Consider the following 26,622-nt stretch of genomic DNA (forward strand, 5'->3'; position numbering starts at 1 on the left):
CTTAAAATAATGTACTTATTGGTAGCCTACTTGCAAGTTGGTTCAAACTAACTTAATAACCTAATTAAACTCTCGCTAAATAGTAGAAAGCGGATTATTCTGTCGAAGTTCCTATCGGACTATGGCGACATCATCTAAACGAACACAGCTGCCACTTCATTAAAGCCATTAGATGCAGTTTATCATAGCACACTGCACTTTATTACGGGCTACAATTTTAGTAATTACTGTATTCTCTACCAGAAAGTTGGTTGGCCCTCTTTGATGTCAAGTAGGTTGATACATTGCTATGTTTTCATTTATAAGGCCCTTTAACAAAAAGTCCCACTGAACCTAACATCATTACTAAACTTTAGACATACGAGTTACCACACCAGTCACAAGGATGGCTAACTCTGGACAATCATGAACTGACTTAGGTAAATCAGCTTTTGGTGTTCAAAATGTTAAATTTGATGTTGTGGTGCCTCTAGGGTAATTCCGAAAGCTGATTGAGGACCTTATTACTGTGTTTGCTTTTCATGGCAGTGTTTTCTTTCTGCTTATATTTTGATGTGTATTTTCGGTAATTTACAGTACCAGTCAAGTTTGGACACACGTACTCATTGAAGGGTTTTTATTTATTTGTTTACTATTTTCTACATTGTAGAGTAATAGTGAAGACATCAAAACTATTAAATAACACATATGGAATCATATAGTAACCAAAAAAAGTGTTAAACAAATCAAAATATATTTTATATTTTTGATTCTTCAAAGTAGCCACCCTTTTTCTTGACACCTTAGCACACTCTTGGCATTCTCTCAACCAGCATCACCTGGAATGCTGAGCACTTGTTGGCTGCTCCGTTGTCCTGAGTCTGCACAACTCTGCCAGGACCTAGGATCAAGAGAGACACTCAAGTGTTTTAGTACTATATCTCTTGACACAATAATGAAAATAATAATGGCCTCTAAACCTTCAAGCTGCATACTGGACCCTATTCCAACTAAACTACGGAAAGAGCTGCTTCCTGTGCTTGGCCCTCCTATGTTGAACATAATTAACGTCTCTCTATCCACCGGATGTGTACCAAACTCACTAAAAGTGGCAGTAATAAAGCTTCTCTTGAAAAAGTCAAACCTTGACCCAGAAAATATAAAAAACTATCGGCCGATATTGAATCTTCCATTCCTCTCAAAAAATTTAGAAAAGGCTGTTGCGCAGCAACTCACTGCCTTCCTGAAGACAAACAATGTATACGAAATGCTTCAGTCTGGTTTTAGACCCCATCATAGCACTGAGACTGCACTTGTGAAGGTGGTAAATTACCTTTTAATGGCATCAGACCGAGGCTCTGCATCTGTCCTCGTGCTCCTAGACCTTAGTGCTGCTCTTGATACCATCGATTACCATATTCTTTTGGAGAGATTGGAAACCCAAATTGGTCTACAAGTACTGGCCTGGCTTAGATCTTATCTGTCGGAAAGATATCAGTTTGTCTCTGTGAATGGTTTGTCCTCTGACAAATCAACTGTAAATTTCGGTGTTCCTCAAGGTTCCGTTTTAGGACCACTATTGTTTTCACTATATATTTTACCTCTTGGGGATGTCATTCGAAAAGATAATGTTAACTTTCACTGCTATGCGGATGACACACAGCTGTACATTTCAATGAAAATTGGTGAAGCCCCAAAATTGCCCTCGCTAGAAGGAAGTGGATGGCTGCAAACGTTCTACTTTTAAACTCGGACAAAACAGAGATGCTTGTTCTAGGTACCAAGAAACAAAGAGATCTTCTGTTGAATCTGACAATTAATCTTAATGGTTGTCCTGTCATCTCAAATAAAACTGTGAAGGACCATGGCGTTACTCTGGACCCTGATCTCTCTTTGGACGAACATATCAAGACTGTTTCAAGGACAGCTTTTTTCCATCTACGTAACGTTGCAAAAAATTAATCCATGCTTTTGTTACTTCTAGGTTAGACTACTGCAATGCTCTACTTTCCGGCTACCTGGACAAAGCACTAAATAATCTTCAGTTAGTGCTAAATACGGCTGCTAGAATCCTGACTAGAACCAAAAAATGTGATCATATTACTCCAGTCCTAGCCTCCCTACACTGGCATCCTGTTAAAGCAAGGGCTGATTTCAAGGTTTTACTGCTAACCTACAAAGCATTACATGGGCTTGCTCCTACCTATCTCTCTGATTTGGTCCTGCCGTACATACCTACACGTACGCTACGGTCACAAAACGCAGGCCTCCTAAATGTCCCTAGAATTTCTAAGCAAACAGCTGGAGGCAGGGCTTTCTCCTATAGAGCTCAATTTTTATGGAATGGTCTGCCTACCCATGTGAGAGACGCAGACTCGGTCTCAACCTTTAAGTCTTTACTGAAGACTCATCTCTTCAGTGGGTCATATAATTGAGTGTAGTCTGGCCCAGGAGTGTGAAGGTGAACGGAAAGGCTCTGGAGCAATGAACCACCCTTGCTGTCTCTGCCTGGCCGGTTCCCCTCTTTCCACTGGGATTCTCTGCCTCTAACCCTATTACAGGGGCTGAGTCACTGGCTTACTGGTGCTCTTTCATGCCGTCCCTAGGAGGGGTGTGTCACTTGAGTGGGTTGAGTCACTGATGTGATCATCCTGTCTGGGTTGGCGCCCCCCCCCCTCCCTTGGGTTGTGCCGTGGCGGAGATCTTTGTGGGCTATACTCGGCCTTGCCTCAGGATGGTAAATTGGTGGTTGAAGATATCCCTCTCGTGGGGTTGTGGGGGCTGTGCTTTGGCAAAGTGGGTGGGGTTATATCCTTCCTGTTTGGCTCTGTCTGGGGGTATCATCGGATGGGGCCACAGTGTCTCCTGACCCCTCCTGACTCAGCCTCCAGTATTTATGCTGCAGTAGTTTGTGTCGGGGGGCTAGGGTCAGTTTGTTATATCTGGGGTACTTCTCCTGTCTTATCCGGTGTCCTGTGTGAATTTAAGTATGCTCTCTCTAATTCTCTCTTTCTTTCTCTCTCTCGGAGGAGCTGAGCCCTAGGACCATGCCTCAGGACTACCTGGCATGAGGACTGCTTGCTGTCCCCAGTCCAACTGGCCGTGCTGCTGCTCCAGTTTCAACTGTTCTGCCTACGGCTATGGAATCCTGACGTGCTACCTGTCCCAGACCTGCTGTTTTCAACTCTCTAGAGACAGCAGGAGTGGTAGAGAAACTCTTCATGATCGGCTATGAAAAGCCAACTGACATTTACTCCTGAGGTGCTGACTTGCTGCACCCTCGACAACTACAGTGATTATTATTATTTGACCATGCTGGTCATTTATGAACATTTGAACATCTTGGCCATGTTCTGTTATAATCTCCACCCTGCACAGCCAGAAGAGGACTGGCCACCCCTCATAGCCTGGTTCCTCTCTAGGTTTCTTCCTAGGTTTTGGCCTTTCTAGGGAGTTTTTCCTAGCCACCGTGCTTCTACACCTGCATTGCTTGCTGTTTGTGGTTTTAGGGCCAGGTTTCTATACATCACTTTGAGATATTAGCTGATGTACGAAGGGCTATATAAATAAATTTGATTTGATTGTGGAAGCCAGGTCATCTAATGCAGCACCATCTCTCTCCTTCTAGTGAGCATGGCTACCACAGCCTGGAGGTGTGTTGGGTCATTGTCCTGTTGAAAAGCAAATGATAGTCCCACTTAGCGCAAACCAGATGGGATGGTGTATTGCTGCAAAATGCTGTGGTAGCCATGCTGGTTGTGTGCCTAAATAAATCACTGACAGTGTCACCAGCAAAGCATCCCCACACCATCCCACCTCCGCTTCCATACTTCACGGTGGGAACTATACATGCGGAGACCATTCGTTCACCTACACTGCGTCTCACAAAGACACAGCGGTTGGAACCAAAAATCTCAAATTTGGACTCATCAGACCAAAGGACAGATTTCCACCGGTCTAATGTCTATTGCTCGTGTTTCTTGGCCCAAGCAAGTCTCTTCTTATTATTGGTGTCCTAGTAGTGGTTTCTTTGCAGCAATTCGACCATGAAGGCCCGATTCACGCAGTCTCCTCTGAACAGTTGATGTTGCGATGTGTCTGTTACTTGAACTCTGTGAAGCATTTATTTAGGCTGAAATCTTACTGTAATTACTGTAACTCTAATGAACTTATTCTCTGCAGCAGAGGAAACTATGGGTCTTCCTTTCCTGTGGCGGTCCTCATGAGTCAGTTTCATTGTAGCGGTTCTTGACATTTTCTGGATTGACTGACCTTCCTCGTGTTGTCATGCTGGAATGGATTGGCAGTTGGTTTTTGAATCGGAATGGCAGTTATCATTTTGAATTGAGAGATCCAAAAGGTTCTATATACAGTTAATTTGGAAAGTATTCAGTCCCCTTGACTTTTTCCACATTTTGTTACTTTACAGCCTTATTCTAAAATGGATTAAATACATGTTTTTCCTCATCAATCTACACACAATGCCCCCTAATGACGAAGCGGAAACAGATTTTTTGAAATATTTGCAAATGTATTAAAAATAAAAAACATAAATACCTAGACCCTTTGCTTTGAGACTCGAAATTGAGATCGGGTGCATCCTGTTTCCATTGATCATCCTTCTACTACTTGATTTGAGTCCTCCAGTCGTACATTTAATTGTTTGGACATGATTTGGAAAGGCACACACCTGTCTATATAAGGTCCCACAGTTGACAGTGCATGTCAGAGAAGAAAAAAAACTAGCCATGAGGTCGAAGGAATTGTCTGTAGAGCTCCGAGACAGGATTTTGTCGAGGCACAGATCTGGGGAAGGGTACCAAAACATGTCTGCGGCATTGAAGGTCCCCAAGAACGATGTGGCCTCAAATCATTTTTAAATGGAAGAAGTTAGGAACCACCAAGACTCTTCCTAGAGCTGGCCTCCCGGCCAAACTGAGAAATCGGGGGAGAAGGGCCTTGGTTAGGGAGGTGACCAAGAACCCAATGGTGACTCTGATAGAGCTCCATAATTCCTGTTTAGATGGTTGTCCTTCTGGAAGGTTGTCCCATCTCTGCAGTTCTCTACCAATCAGGCCTTTATGGTAGAGTGGTCAGATGCAAGACACTCCTCAGTAAAAGGCACATGACAGCTCGCTTGGAATTTGCCAAAAGGCACCTAAAGACTCTCAGACCATGAGAAACAAAATTCTCTGGTCTGATGAAACCAAGATTGAACTCTTTGGCCTGAATGCCAAGTGTATGCTTTTATTAAAGCCATTCTTTACTCTTGCTTCCATGGAGCATTTAGTTTGCAACAGCACAGGTTTGTATGAACCTAGCTGTTTGCCACTCAGACCTCTGCAACAATGTTGGAAAATATTAATTAGATCTTCCTCATGCCATAGAGCGAACAGTGTCAGACGTCAGCTAGCCATTTTTCTGAACAGGAGAAATCATGCAGCAGCATGATATGGATATACATGTAACAGCTAAAACAAATTAAAAGGGAATGTTAGCTGTCATTTTAGAGTTTGATGTGACTGGGCTAACTTTTGTTAGCTATTGATTTCTAAAATCTCCATTACACTCTGGGGTAGGGATAGAACCCTCAAGGTTATTTGCTTTCACTGGGTATATGTAAGGGATAATCAACAAGGGGCTATGTGTTCTATGGAAAATAATGAATGACGTGGAAGGTGTGTTGCACGACGCGCTAGAGGAGTGGAACTGACCTTTCACAGAATTTCATTATTTTCCAGAGAACACAGAGCCTTGAGTTGATTATCCCTTTTATACCATTGCCAGTAGAAATGTGTTTATTTGCTGGTAGAAATGTGTTCAACGGCCACTGAAGTAGATAGTAATCTTACAGGATATCTACAGTAGTTGCTGTTTTAACCAAACAAACAGACTTGCTAGTTTAGCTAACCAAACCATACGTCCTAGCTTGCTATTCTGAAAATCTAATTCAACAATACCAATACTGTTATCAATTGGACTTTTGCTTTCAAAAGCAGCTCAAACAAAACATGTAAAAATGTACTATAGCCATTGAATTCTACAGTGCAACTATACAGTGCCCTTCAAGCCAATCAGAAAGGAGTATTCAACAATGCCATGGTAAAAATATATTTATAGAAAGAGTGGGTCTAATCCAGAACTCGGACTGGTTAAAAACGCATTCCAGACGGTGTCTATTCCACAAGTTACCACTGGCTAAATCTATTAAGTTAAAATGCCTATCTGACTGCGCAATCCAGTGTCTCATCAGCCCAGCCAAGCAATTTATAAACTTGATCTCCACTATAAAAAGCATCTAGACATTATCTCACATTTCTTTTAGACTAACATTTAGTTTTCAACAGTGGAGATTTTTATAAACCTTGCTGTCTGTCTAGGGCATTTGCAACATTGTTTCAATATTCAAATTCGATCTCCAGCGGTCCCATAGTAATGAACGTGTCAGGAGTCAGGACAAGACAGACAAGACAGACAGGCAGGCGCCATTTTTATGGCGATACAATGCATTCAGAAAGTAATCAGACCCCATGACCTTTTCCACATTTTGTTACATTACAGCCTTATTCTAAAATGGATTAAACATATATATTTTTTCATCAATCAACACACAATACCTCATAGTGACAAAGCAAAATCAGTTTAAAAAAACAAACATTTTTGCAAATGTATAAACAAATGTCCAGTCTGAGGTCCTGAGCGCTCTGGAGCAGGTTTTAATCAAATCAAATTTATTTATATAGCCCTTCGTACATCAGCTGATATCTCAAAGTGCTGTACAGAAACCCAGCCTATAACCCCAAACAGCAAGCAATGCAGGTGTAGAAGCACAGTGGCTAGGAAAAACTCCCTAGAAAGGCCAAAACCTAGGAAGAAACCTAGAGAGGAACCAGGCTATGTGGGGTGGCCAGTCCACTTCTGGCTGTGCGGGTGGAGATTATAACAGAACATGGCCAAGATGTTCAAATGTTCATAAATGACCAGCATGGTCCAATAATAATAAGGCAGAACAGTTGAAACTGGAGCAGCAGCACAGCCAGGTGGACTGGGGACAGCAAGGAGTCATCATGTCAGGTAGTCCTGAGGCATGGTCCTAGGGCTCAGGTCCTCCGAGAGAGAGAAAGAAAGAGAGAATTAGAGAGAGCACACTTAAATTCACACAGGACACCGAATAGGACAGGAGAAGTACTCCAGATATAACAAACTGACCCTAGCTCCCCGACACTACTGCAGCATAAATACTGGAGGCTGAGTCAGGAGGGGTCAGGAGACACTGTGGCCCCATCCGAGGACACCCCGGACAGGGCCAAACAGGAAGGATATAACCCCACCCACTTTGCCAAAGCACAGCCCACACACCACTAGAGGGATATCTTCAACCACCAACTTACCATCCTGAGACAAGGCTGAGTATAGCCCACAAAGATCTCCGCAACGGCACAACCCAAGGGGGGGGGGGCGCCAACCCAGACAGGATGATCACATCAGTGACTCAAACCACTCAGGTGACGCATCCCTCCCAGGGACGGTATGAGAGAGCCCCAGTAAGCCAGTGACTCAGCCCCTGTAATAGGGTTAGAGGCAGAGAATCCCAGTGGAAAGAGGGGCACCGGCCAGGCAGAGACAGCAAGGGCAATTCGTTGCTCCAGAGCCTTTCCGTTCACCTTCCCACTCCTGGGCCAGACTACACTCAATCATATGACCCACTGAAGAGATGAGTCTTCAGTAGACTTAAAGGTTGAGACCGAGTTTGCGTCTCTGACATGGGTAGGCAGACCGTTCCATAAAAATGGAGCTCTATAGGAGAAAACCCTGCCTCCAGCTGTTTGCTTAGAAATTCTAGGGACAATTAGGAGGCTTGCGTCTTGTGACCGTAGCGTACGTGTAGGTATGTACGGCAGGACCAATCAGAGAGATAGGTAGGAGCAAGCCCATGTAATGCTTTGTAGGTTAGCAGTAAAACCTTGAAATCAACCCTTGCTTTGACAGGAAGCCAGTGTAGGGAGGCTAGCACTGGAGTAATATGATCACATTTTTTGGTTCTAGTCAGGATTCTAGCAGTCATATTTAGCACTAACTGAAGTTTATTTAGTGCTTTATCCGGGTAGCCGGAAAGTAGAGCAAGGATCAAGGATCTCTCTGTACTTTGCTCCGTTCATCTTTCCCTCGATCCTGACTAGTGTCCCAGTCCCTGCCTCTGAAAAACCTCCCCACAGCATGACGCTGCCACCACCATGCTTCAACGTAGGGATGGTGCTCGGGTCTCCTCCAGACGTGATGCTTGGCATTCAGGACAATTGAAAAAAGGTCAAACGAAACGAAGTGAAGATAGTTTGCAGTCTTTCCAGCTTTAGTTTGAAGTGATTGTGTTAGCTGTGTTGATGGATAGCTCCTCCGAACAACAGTGCCCTAATGAGTGAGCAAATGATCTATGCCAGGTGAAATTGCGCCTCATTAGCTCATTGTTATGGATGTATCCAAATAAATTTAACTAGAAAACAGCTTTAAAAAATGCAAATGCGTCTACTTTGCTGTTAATTTGGCTGCACTTTTTGACGTGACAATAAGTTAGCTGTAGTTGGCAAGCTAGCAAGCAACGGATAAGAACGTTGCCGGTCAGTATGGCAATGGAACATATATTTGTAACTAGTTTATAATAGCAATAAGGCACCTCAGGGGTTTGTGGTATATGGCCAATATACATGTGTCCAGGCACTCCAGGCAACATGCATTAGAACAGCCCTTAGCCGTGGTATATTGGCCATATATCACACACCCTCGTGCCTTATTGCCCAGCTCGGGTGGTTGTTGTCATTGATGATCTTTTTGGCCTTCCTGTGACATCGGGTGGTGTAGGTGTCCTGGAGGGCAGGTAGTTTGCTCCCGGTGATGCGTTGTGCAGACCTCACTATCCTCTGGAGAGCCTTACAATTGTGGGCGGAGCAGTTGCCGTACCAGGCGGTGATACAGCCCGACAAGATGCTCTCGATCTGTAGAAGTTTGTGAGTGTTTTCGTTGACGAGACAAATTTCTTCAGGCTCCTGAGGTTGAAGAGGCGCTGTTGCGCCTTCTTCACCAAGCTGTCTGTGTGGGTGGACCATTTCAGTTTGTCCGTGATGTGTACGCCGAGGAACTTAAAACGTTCCACCTTCTCCAAACTGTCCCGTCGATGTGGATAGGGGGGTGCTCCCTCTGCTGTTTCCTGAAGTCCACGATCATGAGTCCACGAGTGTCGTCTGCAAACTTGATGATTGAGTTGGAGGCGTGCATGGCCACGCAGTCATGGGTGAACAGGGAGTACAGGAGAGGGCTGAGAACGCACCCTTGTGGGGCCCCAATGTTTAGGATCAGCGGGGTGGAGATGTTGTTTCCTACCCACACCACCTGGGGGTGGCCAGTCAGAAAGTCTAGGACCCAGTTGCACAGGGCGGGTTCGAGACCCAGGGTCTCGAGCTTAATGACGATTTTGGAAGGTACTATGGTGTTAAATGCTGAGCTGTAATTGATGAACAGCATTCTTACGTAGGTATTCCTCTTGTCCAGATGGGTTAGGGGACTGTGCAGTGTGATTGCGTCGTCTGTGGACCTATTGGGGCGGTAAGCAAATTGGAGTGGGTCTAGGGTGTCAGGTAGAGTGGAGGTGATATGTTCCTTGACTAGTCTCTCAAAGCACTTCATGATGACGGAAGTGAGTGCTACGGGTGATAGTCGTTTAGCTCAGTTACCTCAGTTACTGGGATAGGGATTGATTGAATATGTCTGTAAACACACCAGCCAGCTGGTATGCATGCTCTGAGGACGCGGCTATGGATGCCGTCTGGGCCGGCAGCCTTGCGAGGGTTAACACATTTAAATGTTTTACTCACGTTGGCTGCGGTGAAGGAGAGCCCGCAGGTTTTGGTAGCAGGCCTTGTCAGTGGCACTGTATTGTCCTCCCCTCGACGGGGCTTGTTTTCTTTTTGTAATCCGTGAATCAAAGTGCATCAAAGCTGGGACCGAGAGACTGAAAAACAGCTTCTATCTCAAGGCCATCAGACTGTTAAACAGCCATTTTTGTATTTTTATTTCACCTTTATTTAACCAGGTGGGCTAGTTGAGAACAAGTTCTCATTTACAACTGCGACCTGGCCAATAATTACAATTTAGCAGATTAACACTGGAGTGATAAATTATCAGATGGTCATGTGCAGATAGAGATAATGGTGTGCAAAAGAGCAGAAAAGTAAATAAATAAAAACAGTATGGGGATGAGGTAGGTAAATTGGGTGGCTATTTACCGATGGACTATGTACAGCTGCAGCGATCGGTTAGCTGCTCAGATAGCAGATGTTTAAAGTTGGTGAGGGAGATAAGTCTCCAACTTCAGCGATTTTTGCAATTCATTCCAGTCACAGGCAGCAGAGAACTGGATGGTGGCCAAATGAGGTGTTGGCTTTAGGGAAGATCAGTGAGATACACCTGCTGGAGCGCGTGCTACGGGTGGGTGTTGCCATCGTGACCAGTGAACTGAAATAAGGCAGAGCTTTACCTAGCATGGACTTGTAGATGACCTGGAGCCAGTGGGTCTGGCGACGAATATGTAGCGAGGGCCAGCCGACTAGAGCATACAGGTCGCAGTGGTGGGTGGTATAAGGTGCTTTAGTAACAAAGTGGATGGCACTGTGATAAACTGCATCCAGTTTGCTGAGTAGAGTATTAGAAGCTATTTTGTAGATGACATCGCCGAAGTCGAGGATCGGTAGGATAGTCAGTTTTACTAGGGTAAGTTTGGCAGCGTGAGTGAAGGAGGATTTGTTGCGAAATAGAAAGCCGATTCTAGATTTGATTTTGGATTGGAGATGTTTGATATGAGTCTGGAAGGAGAGTTTACAGTCTAGCCAGACACCTAGGTACTTATAGATGTCCACATATTCTAGGTCGGAACCATCCAGGGTGGTGATGCTAGTCGTGCATGCGGGTGCAGGCAGCGAACGGTTGAAAAGCATGCATTTGGTTTTACTAGCGTTTAAGAGCAGTTGGAGGCCACGGAAGGAGTGTTGTATGGCATTGAAGCTCGTTTGGAGGTTAGATAGCACAGTGTCCAAGGAAGGGCCAGAAGTATACGGAATGGTTTCGTCTGCGTAGAGGTGGATCATGGAAATCGCCTGCAGCAAGAGCAACATCACTGATATATACAGAGAAATGAGTCGGCCCGAGAATTGAACCCTGTGGCACCCCCATAGAGACTGCCAGAGGACCGGACAACATGCCCTCCGATTTGACACACTGAACTCTGTCTGCAAAGTAGTTGGTGAACCAGGCAAGCCAGTCATTAGAAAAACCGAGGCTACTGAGTCTGCCGATAAGAATATGGTGATTGACAGAGTCGAAAGCCTTGGCCAGGTCGATGAAGACGGCTGCACAGTACTGTCTTTTATCGATGGCGGTTATGATATCATTTAGTACCTTGAGCGTGGCTGAGGTGCACCCGTGACCGGCTCGGAAACCAGATTGCACAGCGGAGAAGGTACGGTGGGATTCGAGATGGTCAGTGATCTGTTTGTTGACTTGGCTTTCGAAGACCTTAGATAGGCAGGGCAGGATGGATATAAGTCTGCAATTTCTGCTTGAAAAAGCTGGCCTTTGCTTTCCTGACTGACTGAGTGTATTGGTTCCTGAACAGTTGCATATCGCGGGGACTATTCGATGCTATTGCAGTCCGCCACAGAATGTTTTTGTGCTGGTCGAGGGCAGTCAGGTCTGGGGTGAACCAGGGGCTATATCTGTTCTTATTTCTGCATTATTTTGAACGGAGCATGCTTATCTAAGATGGTGAGGAAGTTACTTTTAAAGAATGACCAGTCATCCTCAACTGACGGGATGAGGTCAATATCCTTCCAGCCATCACTAACATTGAGTGGCTGCTGCCAACATATTGACTCAAATCTCTAGCTACTTTAATAATTAAAAATTGGATGTAATAAATGTATCACTTGTCACTTTAAACAATGCCACTTTATATCATGTTTACATACCCTACACTACTCGTCTCATATGTATACACTGTACTCTATACCATCTACTGCATCTTGCCTATGCTGCACGGCCATCGCTCATCCATATATTTATATGTACATATTCCTATTCATTCCTTTACACTTGTGTATATAAGGTAGTTGTTGTGAAATTGTTAGATTACTTGTTAGATATTACTGCACGGTTGGAACTACAAGCACAGGCATTTCGCTACACTCGCATTAACATCTGCTAACCATGTGTGACCAATAACATTTGATTTGAAATATACAGTAACAGTCAAAAGCTTGTTAACACCTACTCATTCAAGGGTTTTTCTTTCTTTCTTTTTTACTATTTTCTACATTGTAGAATAATAGTGAAGACATCAAACCTATGAAATAACACATGGAATCATGTAGTAACCAAAAAAAAAGTGTTAAACAAATCAAAATATATTTTAGATTCTTCAAAGTAGCCACTCTTTGCCTTGATGACAGCTTTGCATAAATCATGAGCTGAAATAAAAGATCCCAGAAATGTCTCTCAAATGTTGTGCACAAATTTGTTTACACCCTGTTAGAGAGCATTTCTCCTTTGCCAAGATAATCCATCCACTTGACAGGTGTGGCATATCAAGAATCTGATTAAACAGCATGATCATTACACAGGTGCATCTTGTGCTGGGGACAATAAAAGGCCACTAAATTGTGCAGTTTTGTCACACAACACAACTCCACAGATGTCTCAAGTTGAGTGAGCGTGTACTTGGCATGCTGACTGCAGGAATGTCCACCAGAGCTGCTACCAGATCATTTAATGTTCAATTCTCTACCATAAACTGCCTCCAACGTCATCGAGAATTTGGATGTATACCCAACCAGCCTCACAACCACAGACCATGTGTAACCACGCCAGCCCAGGACCTCCACATCCGGCTTCTTCACCTGCATGATCGTCTGAGACCGACCATCTGATGAAACTGAGGAGAAAAGCCCCTTTGTGGGGAAAAACAAATTATGTTTGGCTGGGCCTGGTTCCTCAGTGGGTGGGCCTGGATCCCAAGTGCGTGGGCCTATGCCCTACCAGGCCTGTCCCATTGCCCAGTCAAATGAAATCCATAGATTAGGGACTAATTTGTTTATTTCAATTCACTGACTTCCCTATATGAACTGTAACTCAGTAAAATCATTGCGTTTATATTTTGGTTCAGTATACATTTTTGCAGTGCTTGACAGTGCTGTGCTTGGACTGACATTGGTTCTGGTACTCATTTTGGGTGCCAGTATGTTTATATTGAAGTGCAGGAACTCCCGAGCAAATATTCTACAGGAGGTGCAGGAACTAAAGTAAAGTAAAGTAATCATTTCCAGTTAGCTCCTAAAGAAATCAAGTACTGTGCTTAGGTAAAATTAAAAATGTCCCGTTTGCTCAATCTGATTGGGTGGGCCTGGCTCCCCAGTGGGTGGGACTGCATCCACCCACCCAGGCCCACCTGTGCCTACGCCCCTGGCTCTGAGTGTGAGATGACTCTGGTTGTACTGGACCTCTGGGTCAAGCTAGAGCCACTGCCAGACGTGTACGATTAAAGGTCAGAGGCTGGTCTTGATCCGGATTAGTGGACTGAGACTGCTAGGCTGGGGTTGGTCAGCTCAACTGGAAATGAGCTGAAGGTCCCTGGTTGGTGAAGGTGTCCATAGTTCTCAGAGGCTGAGGTTGCATCACTTCCTGTTCTTTCAACAACCCAGTTACTCTCTACTCTACCCAACGGACTGCTCAGATCACATGACTGGAGACTGCGTGTTTATTTGGATACAGACGAGAGATACAGTACACGTCATAAGTGAGAAACTCCCCTGACATAAGACTGAAACCAAGAATTGTATATTTGCCCTTTCTCTAGACCTGGGTTTCACAAAATGTTAGTCATGCCTGATATTTTTGGAGCCAAGGCTAAAGACAGGAACCTGGCTGTAATATTGGTTTGGTTTTGTGGGCCACAATACATTTAGTTTGGTTATGACTATGGTCATATTACAAAACTAATTGGGAACCTCTCTTCTTAATAGAAGACAACACATATAGCATATGAAAGCTGATTGTTTATGTTAGAGGTAAGACACCAAAACTGGTTGGAACTAGACAACAGAGCCAAACCCTGTTAAACTGGCTGGTATTGGAGGAGACTGATTATGCAACAGAGACAGAGCTGCAACCTGAGAGTGCCAGCTAATATGTTACCCTGAAATATAGACATCCTATTCTCGTCATCGCCTTAGCAGGTCATCTGTTACACTTATTGTTTCGTGTTCTAATCAAACAATCAGAATGGAGTGAATGTCTGTCCCACTAATTATTATTGGTTCTTATATTACTTCTAAAGTAGAATTCAGCACCACAATTTCAGAAGGGTCTGTCTGTCGGGTCACATTTTTTTTCTCAAGAAAAAGAAAAGCCCTTGAAGTATTTTGTATCATTTCCCTTTTTATTGTGTATTTACATAATGTACAATAGGAAAAGAAAGAACCTGTGGTTCACAACAGCTGATTGGAGTTCAGGGCAAACTGGACAAGTACTGAAGCATGGGATGTCCATGAATGGCAGATTGAGTTCTGAGTAGTGATCAGGGATCCAGTGTTAATAACAGAGCCATGTCATGTGTCGGCTTCATCGTCTGAGGATGAGTAGCAGCCTAGTCCCAGTACATGCCCTGAGCTCTTTTCATCATTAACGGTGCTATGGGCTCCTCCTGCCCCTGTGCTGTCTCGTCTCTCTCCCCCTGTATTGTCTCTGTCCTGTGCAGCAATGGCCCTTCCCAGTGGGGAGCTGTGGAGGTTGGGTAGCCCAGAGAGCAGCACCCTGGCCAGGCTCTGAGTGTGAGACGACCCTGGTTGTAATGGGCCTCTGGACCCAGCTAGAACCACCGCCAGACGGGTGCGATCAAAGTTCAGGGGCTGGTCCTGATCTGGATTGGTGGACTCTGGGCTGGGATTAGTCAGGTCAACTGGAAATGTGCTGAGGAAAGTCCCTGATTGGTGAAAGTGTACCTTGTTCTCAGAGGCTGAGGTTGCATCACTTCTTTTAACGACCCAGTTACTCTGTGCTCCACCCACCGGCCTGCTCAGATCACATGACTGGAGACCGCGTGGTTTCTTGGCTACAGATGAGAGAAACCAGGAATTACCTTTAAAAAAAAAAGTATTTCCTTTCTCTAGACCAGAGTTTCTCAAAATGTTAGTCATGCCTGATATATTTGGGATCAAGGCTAAAGACGGGAACCTGAATAAAATAGGTTTGGTATTTTTTATGGGCCACAATGTATTTTACGTTGGTTATGACTATGGTCATATTAAAAAACTAAATTGGGAACCTCTCTTCTTAATAGAATACAACACATATAGCATATGAAAGCTGATTGTTTATGCTAGAGGTAAGACAACAAAACTGGTCAGAACTAGACAACAGAGCCAAACCCTGTTAAACTGACCGGTGTTGGGGGAGATGTGTGTGTCTGCACTCCTCTTGGTGTATGCTCTAGGTGACCAGGGCTGGTGTTTACAGGTCGGGTCCAGGGCTTGCAGTTTACAGATGAAGCGTTTATACTCTTTCTCCAGCCCCTGGATGCTCAGCTGGAACTCTGCTATCTTCCTCTCAGGGTAGTGAGACAACTGGGACTGCTGAGAGAGAGGAGAAAAAAATAAAGTGTGCCATACTCATTTTAACATGAAACTTCAGTGTGGGTATCCTTTCTTCACACCCATAAACACACACAAGTCAATAAACAACAGCATTATTACTGTCTCTCATCACTTCACAAGCCTACCTGCAGATAATACTCGATTTCAGTCTTGATGCTTGGGATCCACTTTTTAATGGATGAGGCTGAATTGAGTGTTGACTGTGGAAGAAAAAGAACATAACAGTTCGAAAGTGCAAATCATATTTATCCCCAATAAAGCATGTGTGAATTACTGTCAATTAGATTAAATGTGTAGAACTCACCAGTTTGGGTCTAGGTTCATGAACATCTTTGATACGGCCTTCTGTTTCAGGGCACAGAGAAGGAATTACATTTAGCTACACATTACAGTAATGTTCAACACTGGCTTTTATTCAAGCCCTGCATAACACACTGGATTCAACTGATCACCCAGATCTGAATAAGTTGAAACGTGTTGGGTTCTAGCTTTAAATATACTTATTCATGTTACCATACTAGAACTTATAGATTACTTTACATGTATAAGGAAGGTATAGGTTGGGGTCAATGAAGGATGTATAGGAACGTGGTGTATGGAACGTCACATTGCTGAAGATCAAGGCTCCTAAAAAAGGGAGGTAAAAGAAGAACTGTCTGGTTTCCGTCACTGATAAGGTAGGACAGTGGCGGATTAGGGAGGAGAGAGGAATTCGGCCCGAGGTCAGGTCAGATGAAGTGAGAAGAAACAGTCCAATTTCATACGCATACACTTCCACAAAGGTTCTAACATCAGGCAGGGCCATGACTACACCAGTGAAAATATCTAATTAAGTTCCTGCCTAACAACAGAGATGTATTGGCTGTCTAGATGTATAAGGAGTTGACCCCGAATAGTTGGAGGTAATAAATATATGTGCTTGTGTAATCATGCTTAGTCTTTTACAGCTGTATGACCCAGTGGGGTGAACAAACTTGGTTTGAGCTTTTTCTAGTTGTCCGTGAGTTTTTACTCTGTTTGTTCAGAACAGCTGTAACAAAAGTCTCTCCACCCAAGATCGATCTGTAGCTAGCTCTGGTCCAAGGCGTTACTTGCAGCTTAAGCCTTCTTCAACGCCCTGCTGCATCTTCACATGTAACTCTTCATATAGCTGACTAAACTCCATGGTGAAGGAATTGTCTGATGAACTCAAACAACGGAGTTGAGCAGGGACCAGGCTATGTGGAATTCAGTTCCGACTACATTGATTCGCTCAAGGTCAAATATACAATGCTCAAAAAAATAAAAGGGAACACTTAAACAACACAATGTAACTCCAAGTCAATCACACTTCTGTGAAATCAAACTGTCCACTTAGGAAGCAACACTGATTGACAATAAATTTCACATGCTGTTGTGCAAATGGAATAGACAACAGGTGGAAATTATAGGCAATTAGCAAGACACCCCCAATAAAGGAGTGGTTCTGCAGGTGATAACCACAGACCACTTCTCAGTTCCTATGATTCCTGGCTGATGTTTTGGTCACTTTTGAATGCTGGCGGTGCTTTCACTCCAGTGGTAGCATGAGATGGAGTCTACAACCCACACAAGTGGCTCAGGTAGTGCAGCTCATCCAGGATGGCACATCAATGCGAGCTGTGGCAAGAAGGTTTGCTGTGTCTGTCAGCGTAGTGTCCAGAGCATGGAGGCACTACCAGGAGACAGGCCAGTACATCAGGAGACGTGGAGGAGGCCGTAGGAGGGCAACAACCCAGCAGCAGGACCGCTACCTCCGCCTTTGTGCAAGGAGGAGCAGGAGGAGCACTACCAGAGCCCTGCAAAATGACCTCCAGCAGGCCACAAATGTGCATGTGTCTGCTCAAACGGTCAGAAACAGACTCCATGAGGGTGGTGAGGGCCCGACATCCACAGGTGGGGGTTGTGCTTACAGCCCAACACCGTGCAGGAGGTTTGGCATTTGCCAGAGAACACAAAGATTGGCAAATTTGCCACTGGTGCCCTGTGCTCTTCACACATGAAAGCAGGTTCACACCGAGCACATGTGACAGACGTGACAGTCTGGAGACGCCGTGGAGAACGTTCTGCTGCCTGCAACATCCTCCAGCATGACCGGTTTGGCGGTGGGTGAGTCATGGTGTGGGGTGGCATTTCTTTGGGGGGCCGAACAGCCCTCCATGTGCTCGCCAGAGGTAGCCTGACTGCCATTAGGTACCGAGATGAGATCCTCAGACCCCTTGTGAGACCATATGCTGGTGCGGTTGGCCCTGGGTTCCTCAATGCAAGACAATTAATGGGTTCCTTAATGCAAGACAATGCTAGACCTCATGTGGCTGGAGTGTGTCAGCAGTTCCTGCAAGAGGAAGGCATTGATGCTATGGACTGGCCCGCCCGTTTCCCAGACCTGAATCCAATTGAGCACATCATGTCTCGCTCCATCCACCAACGCCACGTTGCACCACAAACTGTCCAGGACTTGGCGGATGCTTTAGTCCAGGTCTGGGAGGAGATCCCTCAGGAGACCATCTGCCACCTCATCAGGAGCATGCCCAGGCGTTGTAGGGAAGTCATACAGGCAGGTGGAGGCCACCCACACTACTGAGCCTCATTTTGACTTGTTTTAAGGACATTACATCAAAGTTGGATCAGCCTGTAGTGTGGTTTTCCACTTTAATTTTGAGTGTGACTCCAAATCCAGACCTCCATGGGTTGATAAATTTGATTTCCATTGATAATTTTTGTGTGATTGTGTTGTCAGCACATTCAACTATGTAAAGAAAGTATTTAATAAGAATATTTCATTCATTCAGATCTAGGATGTGTTATTTTAGTGTTCCCTTAATTTTTTTGAGTATTGTATATTTTTAGATACATAATTTATTATTATTATTATATCATTTTCCTTATTTCAGGTCAACATTGTGGACAGATTTTACATACAGTAGCAGTCAAAAGTTCGGGCACCCCGTCATTCAAGAGTTTCTTTATTTTTACTATTTTCTACATTGTAGAATAATAGTGAAGACATCAAAACTATGAAACAACACAAATGGAATCATGTTGTAAGCAAAAAAGTGTTATTATTCAAAGTAGCCACCCTTTGCCTTGATGACAGCTTTGTATACTCTTGGCATTCTCAACAAGCTTCATGAAGAAAGCTTTTCCAACAGTTTGGAAGGAGTTCCCACATATGCTGAGCACTTGTTGGCTGCTTTTCCTTCACTCTGCGGTCCAACTCATCCCAAACTATCTCAATTGGGTTGAGGTCGGGTGATTGTGGAGGCCAAGTCATCTGATGCAGCACTCCATCACTATCCTTGGTCAAATAGCCCTTACACAGCCTGGAAGTGTGTTTTGGGTCATTGTCCTGTTGAAAAACAAATGATAGTGGGACTAAGCGCAAACCAGATGGGATGGTGTATCGCTGCAGAATGCTGTGGTAGCCATGCAGGTTAAGTGTGCCTTGAATGTTTAATAAATCACTGACAGGGTCACCAGAAGGCACCCCCACACCATCACATCTCCTCCTCTATGAGTCATGGTGGGAACCACACATGCAGAGATCATCCATTCACCTACTCTGCATCTCACAAAGACATGGCGGTTGGAACCAAAAATCTCTAATTTGGACTCATCAGACCAAAGGACAGATTTCCACCGGTCTAATGTCTATTGCTCGTGTTTCTTGGCCCAAGCAGGTCTCTTCTTCTTATTGGTGTCCTTTAGTAGTGGTTTCTTTGCAGCAATTTGAACATGAAGGCCTGATTCACGCAGTCTCCTTTGAACAGTTGATGTTGAGATATGGCTGTTACTCTCTGAAGCATTTATTTGGGCTGAAATCTGAGGTGCAGTTAACTCCAATGACCTTATCCTCTGCAGCAGAGGTAACTCTGGGTCTTCCTTTCCTATGGAGATCCTCATGAGAACCAGCTTCATCATAGCGCTTGATGGTTGTTGCGACTGCAATTGAAACTTTCAAAGTTCTTTAAATGTTCCATATTGACTGACCTTCATGTCTTAAAGTAATGATGTACTGTCGTTTCTCTTCGCTTATTTGAGCTGTTCTTGCCATAATATGGACTTGGTCTTTTACCAAATCGGGCTATCTTCTGTATACCACCCCTGCCTTGTCACAACACAACTGATTAGCTCAAACGCATTAAGGAAAGAAATTCCACAAGTGAACTTTTAACAAGGCACACCTGTTAATTGAAGTGCATTCCAGGTGACTACCTCATGGAGTTGGTTGAGAGAATGCCAAGAGTGTGCAAAGCTGTCATCAAAGGATGGCTACTTTGAAGAATCTCACTTGGTTTACTACATGATTCCATGTGTTATTTAATAGTTTTGATGTCTTCACAATTATTCTATAATGTAGAAAATAGGTAAAATAAAGAGAAACCCTGGAATGAGTAGGTGTGTCCAAACTTTCGACTGGTAAATATATTTTGACTTTTGACTGTACATATATTTGAATTCCAAAATGAAACAAGGTAACATAAAACATTGCATAACCAACATACACCAAAACAAAAGCATACTAAAACAATAGAATTATACATTCCCTTTCAGTTCCCTGCTCTTAATTTTTCATTTCTCATATTAATAATTTTCCTTACATGCCTGAATTAATTTGACTGTCGCAAAATGTGAGGCTGTAGCGACAAAATAATTATTCTATACAAGAACGTGACCAGCGTCAAATTGACACACATTCATATAATTGTTATATTGAAACTTCTTAGGTTATCTGAAAGATTAGGGGGAAGTGATGGCAAAAGGGTGTCTCATATTGTATAGAAATCTCATTACTTGTTCCTGAATATAGCACTCATTCTCTCCAGTGTTAACACATTAAAGATCTCACAATACCACTGGTTTATTTTTGTTGGCTGGTCTTTTACCCAGTGAAGGAGAATGCATTTGCAGGCCACAAAGATAATTTTTCACAAAGATTGAGCTGTGCTCAATTAAAGTAAGTGAGGGCCTGTTCCCGATGACACTGAGTACAAATAGCCATGGGGTCCATTCTTATAGGACATACATGGATGGCATTTGGAAAGTAGCCAGACCCCTTGACTTTTTCCACATTTTGTTAGGTTACAGCCTCATTCTAAAATGTATTAAATTACAAATGTTCCTCAATCTACACACAATACCCCATAATGACAAAGAGAAAACTTTTTGATATTTGTGCAAAATCTATATATATATCTATATATCTATATCTCTATATATCTATATCTATCTATATATATATAAATACTGAAATATTACATTTACATAAGTATTCAGACCCTTTACTCAGTACTTTGTTGAAGCACCTTCGGCAGCGATTATAGCCTCTCGTCTTCTTGGGTATGACGCTACAAGCTTGGCACACCTGTATTTGGGGAGTTTCTACCATTCTTCTCTGCAGATACTCTCAAACTCTGCCAGGTTAAATGGGTAGCGTTGCTGCACAGCTATTTCCAGGTCTCTCCAGAGATCGGGTTAAAGTCCGTGCTCTGGCTGGGCCACTCATGGACATTCAGAGGCTTGTCCCAAAGCAACTCCTGCGTTGTCTTGGCTGTGTGTATAATGTCATTGTCCTGTTGGAAGGTGAACCTTCGCCCCAGTCTGAGGTCCTGAGCGCTATGGAGCAGGTTTTCATCAAGGATTTCTGTGTACATTCGTTCATCTTTCCCTCGATCCTGACTAGTGTCCCAGTTCCTGCCGCTGAAAAACATCCCCACAGCATGATGCTGCCACCACCATGCTTCACCGTAGGGATTGTGCCAGCTTTCCTCCAGACGTAATGCTTGGCATTCAGGCCAAAGAGTTCAATCTTGCTTTCATCAGACAAGATCATTTTGTTTCTCATGGTTTGAGAGCCCTTTAGGTGCCTTTTGGCAAACTCCAAGAGTGGCTTCCGGCTGGCTGGTTAAGTGCTGCAGAGATGGATGTCGGGTTGTGTCTGTAGGCTCCCATCTCCATAGAGGACCTCTCTGTCAGAGTGCATAGTGACCACCTGGTTTTGGTCACCACCCTGACCAAGGCCCTTCTCCCCAGATTGCTCAGTTTGGCTGGGCGGTGGTTCCAAACTTCTTCCATTTAAGAATGATGGAGGCCACTGTGTTCTTGGGGACCTTCAATGCTGCAGAAATGATTTGGTACCGTTCCCCAGACATGTGCCTAGACACAATCCTGTCGCGGAGCTCTACAATTCCTTCGACCTCATGGCTTGCTTTTTGCGCTGACATGCACTGTCAACCTAACCTTTATTTAACTAGGCAAGTCAGTTAAGAACAAATTCTTATTTTCAATAACGGCCAAATAAGAATTTGTTCTTAACTGACTTGCCTTAGGTTGACAGTGCATGTCAGAGCAAAAAGCAAGCCATGAGGTCGAAGGAATTGTAGAGCTCCGCGACAGAATTGTGTCTAGGCACATGTCTGGGGAACGGTACCAAATCATTTCTGCAGCATTGAAGGTCCCCAAGAACACAGTGGCCTCCATCATTCTTAAATGGAAGAAGTTTGGAACCACCGCCCAGCCAAACTGAGCAATCTGGGGAGAAGGGCCTTGGTCAGGGTGGTGACCAAAACTGCCTGTTCAGGGGCAGAACGACAGATTTGTACCTTGTCAGCTCTGGGTTTTGAACTTGCAACCTTCCGGTTACTAGTCCAACGCTCTAACCACTAGGCTACCCTGCCGCCCCAAGTTGTTAAAACATCAAGGATGATCAACGGAAACAGGATGCACCTGATCTCAATTTCATGTCTCAAAGCAAAGCGCCTGGATACTTCTGTAAATAAGGTATGTAAAAAATATATATACTTTTGCAAGAAGAAAAAAAGAAAAGAAAAAACTGTTTTCGCTCCGTTATTATGGTGTATTGTCTGTAGATTGGTGAGTATTTAAAAAAACAAACGTTTAATATATGTTTAAATAAGTCTGTAAAGTCACAAAATGTGGAAAAATGGAAGGGGGTCTGAATACTTTCCGAATGCAAAGGGGCCATCTGGAGAGGATAGAAAAGTCTGGTGAAAAATATTCCTTTTAAATCAGATTCATTCTAATGGCAGATACATCCATCTAGGTCTTCCTACCCCACTCCCCATTTTTATGCTGCTGCTACTTTCCATGTATAGTCTTCTTCCATGTATACTTTACCTCTACCTACATGTACATATTACCTCAATTACCTCGAAAAACCGGTGACCCCCGCACAATGACTCTGTACCGGTACCCCCTGTATATAGCCTCTCTACTGTCATTTTATGGTTTGCTCCTTAATTATTTGTTATTTTTAAAAATATATTTTTTACTTCAGTTTATTTTAGTAAATACTTTAACACTTTTTTCTTAAAACTGCATTGTTGGTTAAGGGCTTGTAAGTAAGCATTTCACTGTAAGGTGAACCTGTTGTAGTCGGCGCAGATTTTTTTTTTACTGTGTGGGACGAGTAAGTGCATGCCTCCATTAGCCTAGCTAGCTTCTCCCGGTTTGATGTAGTCAAGACCGGTTCTAGGTAATCATATTGGATGATACATAAGCAAGCTATGGCAGTCTACTATAACTACTATAACGCGAGTCAGCTTGGTTGGTTTCTGTCTCTCCCTCCCTCCTCCCTGTTGCCAGTGTCACTCGCTCAAACTCACAGTAGCCTACAGACACAACCCAAAGCTGCTAGAGCGCCACTTCGGTCTACCTCACTCTTAAAAGTAGCTAAAAATTTGATTTTTCTGCTGCTTCTCTCACTCTGCGCCGACCAGGTCTATATGGAATGGGTCTGTCTAGTTGTCCTGGGGTCCGTTCGGAACGGGTCTCTATATTGTTATTCATGCATATCAGGTACGGATGGGAAAGCCACAGATCCATTTCCGAACAGGTCCAACGTTTTGGACCTGTGAAGGCCTTTAACCTGTACTACGAGCTGACAACACATATGCATGGACCAGAGCTAGTTTGGTGGTAAAAATGTGTGTCATGGTGTTTTTAAAACAACTGCAAACTCTGGAAATAATGAGGTCAAATCATAACGTCGGTGATCTTCAGGTCGGAAAGTCAGAGTTCTAGAAAGATGCCTGAGTTTCTGACTTGGAATTCTGATTTGGATGACCATTTAAAATGGTGACCGACCGCCTTGATTCAGTCTTATGCATCACATTTTGAAATTGTGTGTTTTACATTGGATAAAAGCAGAGAGACAGATCTACAAAATGATATATCGTGTACTGCATTTGAGGAACAATGGAAAAGTAATTTTGCTTTGAAAGTTGATACATTTGTAACCTCACTTTTCAGAAAATGCCCTTTGAATGGTTTGGTACCTACTGGAGAGCTCCTCTTTGTCTACACCCATTCAGCATTGTTCACACCCTCTTAAGCTTTAGCCCCACCCATCTCTTTAAGGGATGATCCGAGGGTTCTGTTCTAACAACGGCATTCAAGTACCCAAGCTAACTGGCTACTTCCAGACACATATGAGAGAACAGCTCACTGACCATTTTACTCATCCTAGCAGAGCTGGTTAGGCTGTTATTATGTTATCCGGAGTGTTGGTGACTGCAACTCCAGAGCGTTGGAAACAATTTACGCTTTTCTGCCAACGTTTACTGACACCGGCCATATTCAACGGGTGTTGAGCGTTCCTAAATTCCTCATTTGTTCTGCGCTCTGGCACAGACGAGAGTGCTCTGAAATCAGGGTAGATAGCCAGACAGAATTTACCAGCTACATCTGTCAACAGTTGTCACAGTGACATTCTTGAAATGGATACTTACATAGTGGAGTCTTTTGTTAAGACACGTAGGTAGCTAGCTAGCTAAACAATGAACCATAATCCCAACTCATGACTTTACTACCATGCATGAATCTGGTAGCTAACCAACCAGGTTCAATGTTAGCTAGCTAACATTAGGCTATAACTAGCAAAGCAAATGGCTCTGAGATACAAATAATAAGATCATACACGTAACATTAGCTAGCTAACAGTACACTTCAACTTGAAATTAAAACGACTTTGTCAAAATTAGAAAAGTGTCATATCTGAAAATGTTGCTAGCTAGACTACTTTACCTGTATAAATCATGGATGGACGCTTCTCCCTGCCACAGATGCCCATACTCTAATTCCACTTATTTCCCTACATACATGTTAGAATTTTTTAACTAGATAAAGCGTTTTTATCAAAAGCAATCACTTTTGCATGGGAAAACACAGAATCCTACTAATTACCACTCATGCTTAATTACGTCACATGGCTCATGCCCGGGAGTCAGTCTGGTTCTAAATCGAATGTAATCAACTTTCAGACACTAACAAGGCCAGGCAAGATAATGCCACGTTCTTGTGCTAGAACTAGAAAACTCATACAGTTCCAATGTGCTAATTGTTGAACGCAGCACGTGATTACCTACAACCAATTAGCAAGTTGGAAATGTCCTAGTTTCCTAGTTCCTACTAGCAAACTCCCTCAATCTGTCAATTTATGACGTGGAGGGGCATTCCTGCAGTTGCCCAAAGGCAGGAATGCTCGAATTGCGGGCTGCAGTGGCACACTATTGATCAAATCGGTGAGAATATAATTTTTGGAGCGATTAATGGAAAGCTGCATGGCGTTGAAAAAGACTCAAATCGAACATATCATCGTGGATCAGATATATAATGTAACTAGCTAGCTTGTTAAGAACAGGCTAGCTCGCTGATAGCTAAGGCAGTGTGTTTCTAGCTATAGGCTAGTAGCAAGCTTGCCAGAGCGAAATTAACTTGATAGGAAGTCTAACTAGTTAGCTAGATAATACTAACAATGTTTGCTAGCACTGCAAAGAGCCATAATTAACGTGTAGCTAAAAATACAAACGGAATACTTAATCTACTGAAAGACGATTGATTGCCACTTGCCATCTCTTTCTTTTTGAAGCCATAATCTGTTCAATTTCCCCAGTTGTTTCTCCTCGTTTCTAGCCATTTGGGAGGGACACGCTAATTTACCAGCGACATTCTTCTTCTTTGGGTATATTGGCGAACGTTACACACAAAAAAGTGTATTGTCGTCACCAATTGGGTGGGGGTTAAACAATGAACTAAAGGAAAGTAAATTACACTACAGGGAACATAAACTACTAAATATATAAGTATATATATTCCCACTCCTCTGTCATTCGAAACCTTACCAGCAACACATCAACAAAATGTCACATAATTGTCTAGCCAAGTCATGTGACACGATGGACGGACTCGTTCCAGGTTGTCTGTGTTCTAGCCGCACTGTGCATCTCAGATGTTAAAAATGAACAACCACGAACCAGAGTACTCCCTGGTGGGAGCGGCCATTCTTATTGACTTTGCATTTTATTGTATTGTTGTTTAAATAAAACAAATGTAACTATATATGTATATATTAGTTAAAAAATCGGGGAGGCAGCAGTAATAGTAAACTTCATATTCATATTCAACGTCTTTGCACGCTAAGGAATACAGTACTGAAAACGTTAGATTAATTTAAGGTTAATATAGGCTATGAAACCCACCTTGTTATTGAACAATCCACATTTGTCTCTCATAGTGTCTGTGAAATTGAAAAACAAAATAGATGGCTGCTATGCATACTTATAGACGACACTATGCTACAGTTTGTGACCATCCTGAAAACTGTTATAAGCTGTTATAAGCTTCATAAACATCAGAAATGTCATCCTTTTTAAACAACCTTTTGTGGCCAATTAATAAACCTCATCTTTGCAAGGGTTAATTTAGAAATAGAATAATTGATTGGCCTATTCTTAAATTACTAACTTTTAAAAATGTTATTCTGCGTAACATTGGATTATATAATTTCACCATGTATTTGGCTCCCGAGTGGCACAGCGGTCTAAGGCACTGCATCTCAGTGCTAGAGGCGTCCAGGCTGTATCACAACCGGTCGTGATTGGGAGTCGCACAATTGGCCTAGCATCGTCTGGGT

General features: G+C 43.4%; 1 protein-coding gene across 5 annotated transcripts; it reads right to left on the reverse strand.

Annotated features, from left to right (window-relative positions):
• Window positions 1–748: 748 nt before the first annotated feature.
• On the reverse strand, window positions 749–25,879 carry LOC139409320 (uncharacterized). Of its 5 annotated transcripts, none has more exons than XM_071154279.1 (6): window positions 25,560–25,832; window positions 15,976–16,016; window positions 15,797–15,871; window positions 15,461–15,650; window positions 15,021–15,157; window positions 749–880 (listed from the first exon to the last, which is right to left on the reverse strand). In XM_071154279.1, the coding sequence occupies exons 1-6, from the start codon at window positions 25,624–25,626 to the stop codon at window positions 815–817; spliced, it is 576 nt and encodes a 191-aa protein (XP_071010380.1). In that variant the 5' UTR covers window positions 25,627–25,832; the 3' UTR covers window positions 749–814. The 5 variants fall into 5 exon arrangements, with proteins under 5 accessions (XP_071010380.1, XP_071010381.1, XP_071010378.1 ...); XM_071154280.1 differs by having other exon boundaries at window positions 751–880; window positions 15,021–15,130; window positions 25,560–25,846; XM_071154277.1 differs by lacking the exon at window positions 749–880 and having other exon boundaries at window positions 14,391–15,157; window positions 15,461–15,647.
• Window positions 25,880–26,622: the final 743 nt, after the last annotated feature.

This window comes from Oncorhynchus clarkii, chromosome 5, assembly GCF_045791955.1.
Source record: "Oncorhynchus clarkii lewisi isolate Uvic-CL-2024 chromosome 5, UVic_Ocla_1.0, whole genome shotgun sequence".
In the NCBI taxonomy this organism is placed as follows: Eukaryota; Metazoa; Chordata; class Actinopteri; order Salmoniformes; family Salmonidae; genus Oncorhynchus; species Oncorhynchus clarkii.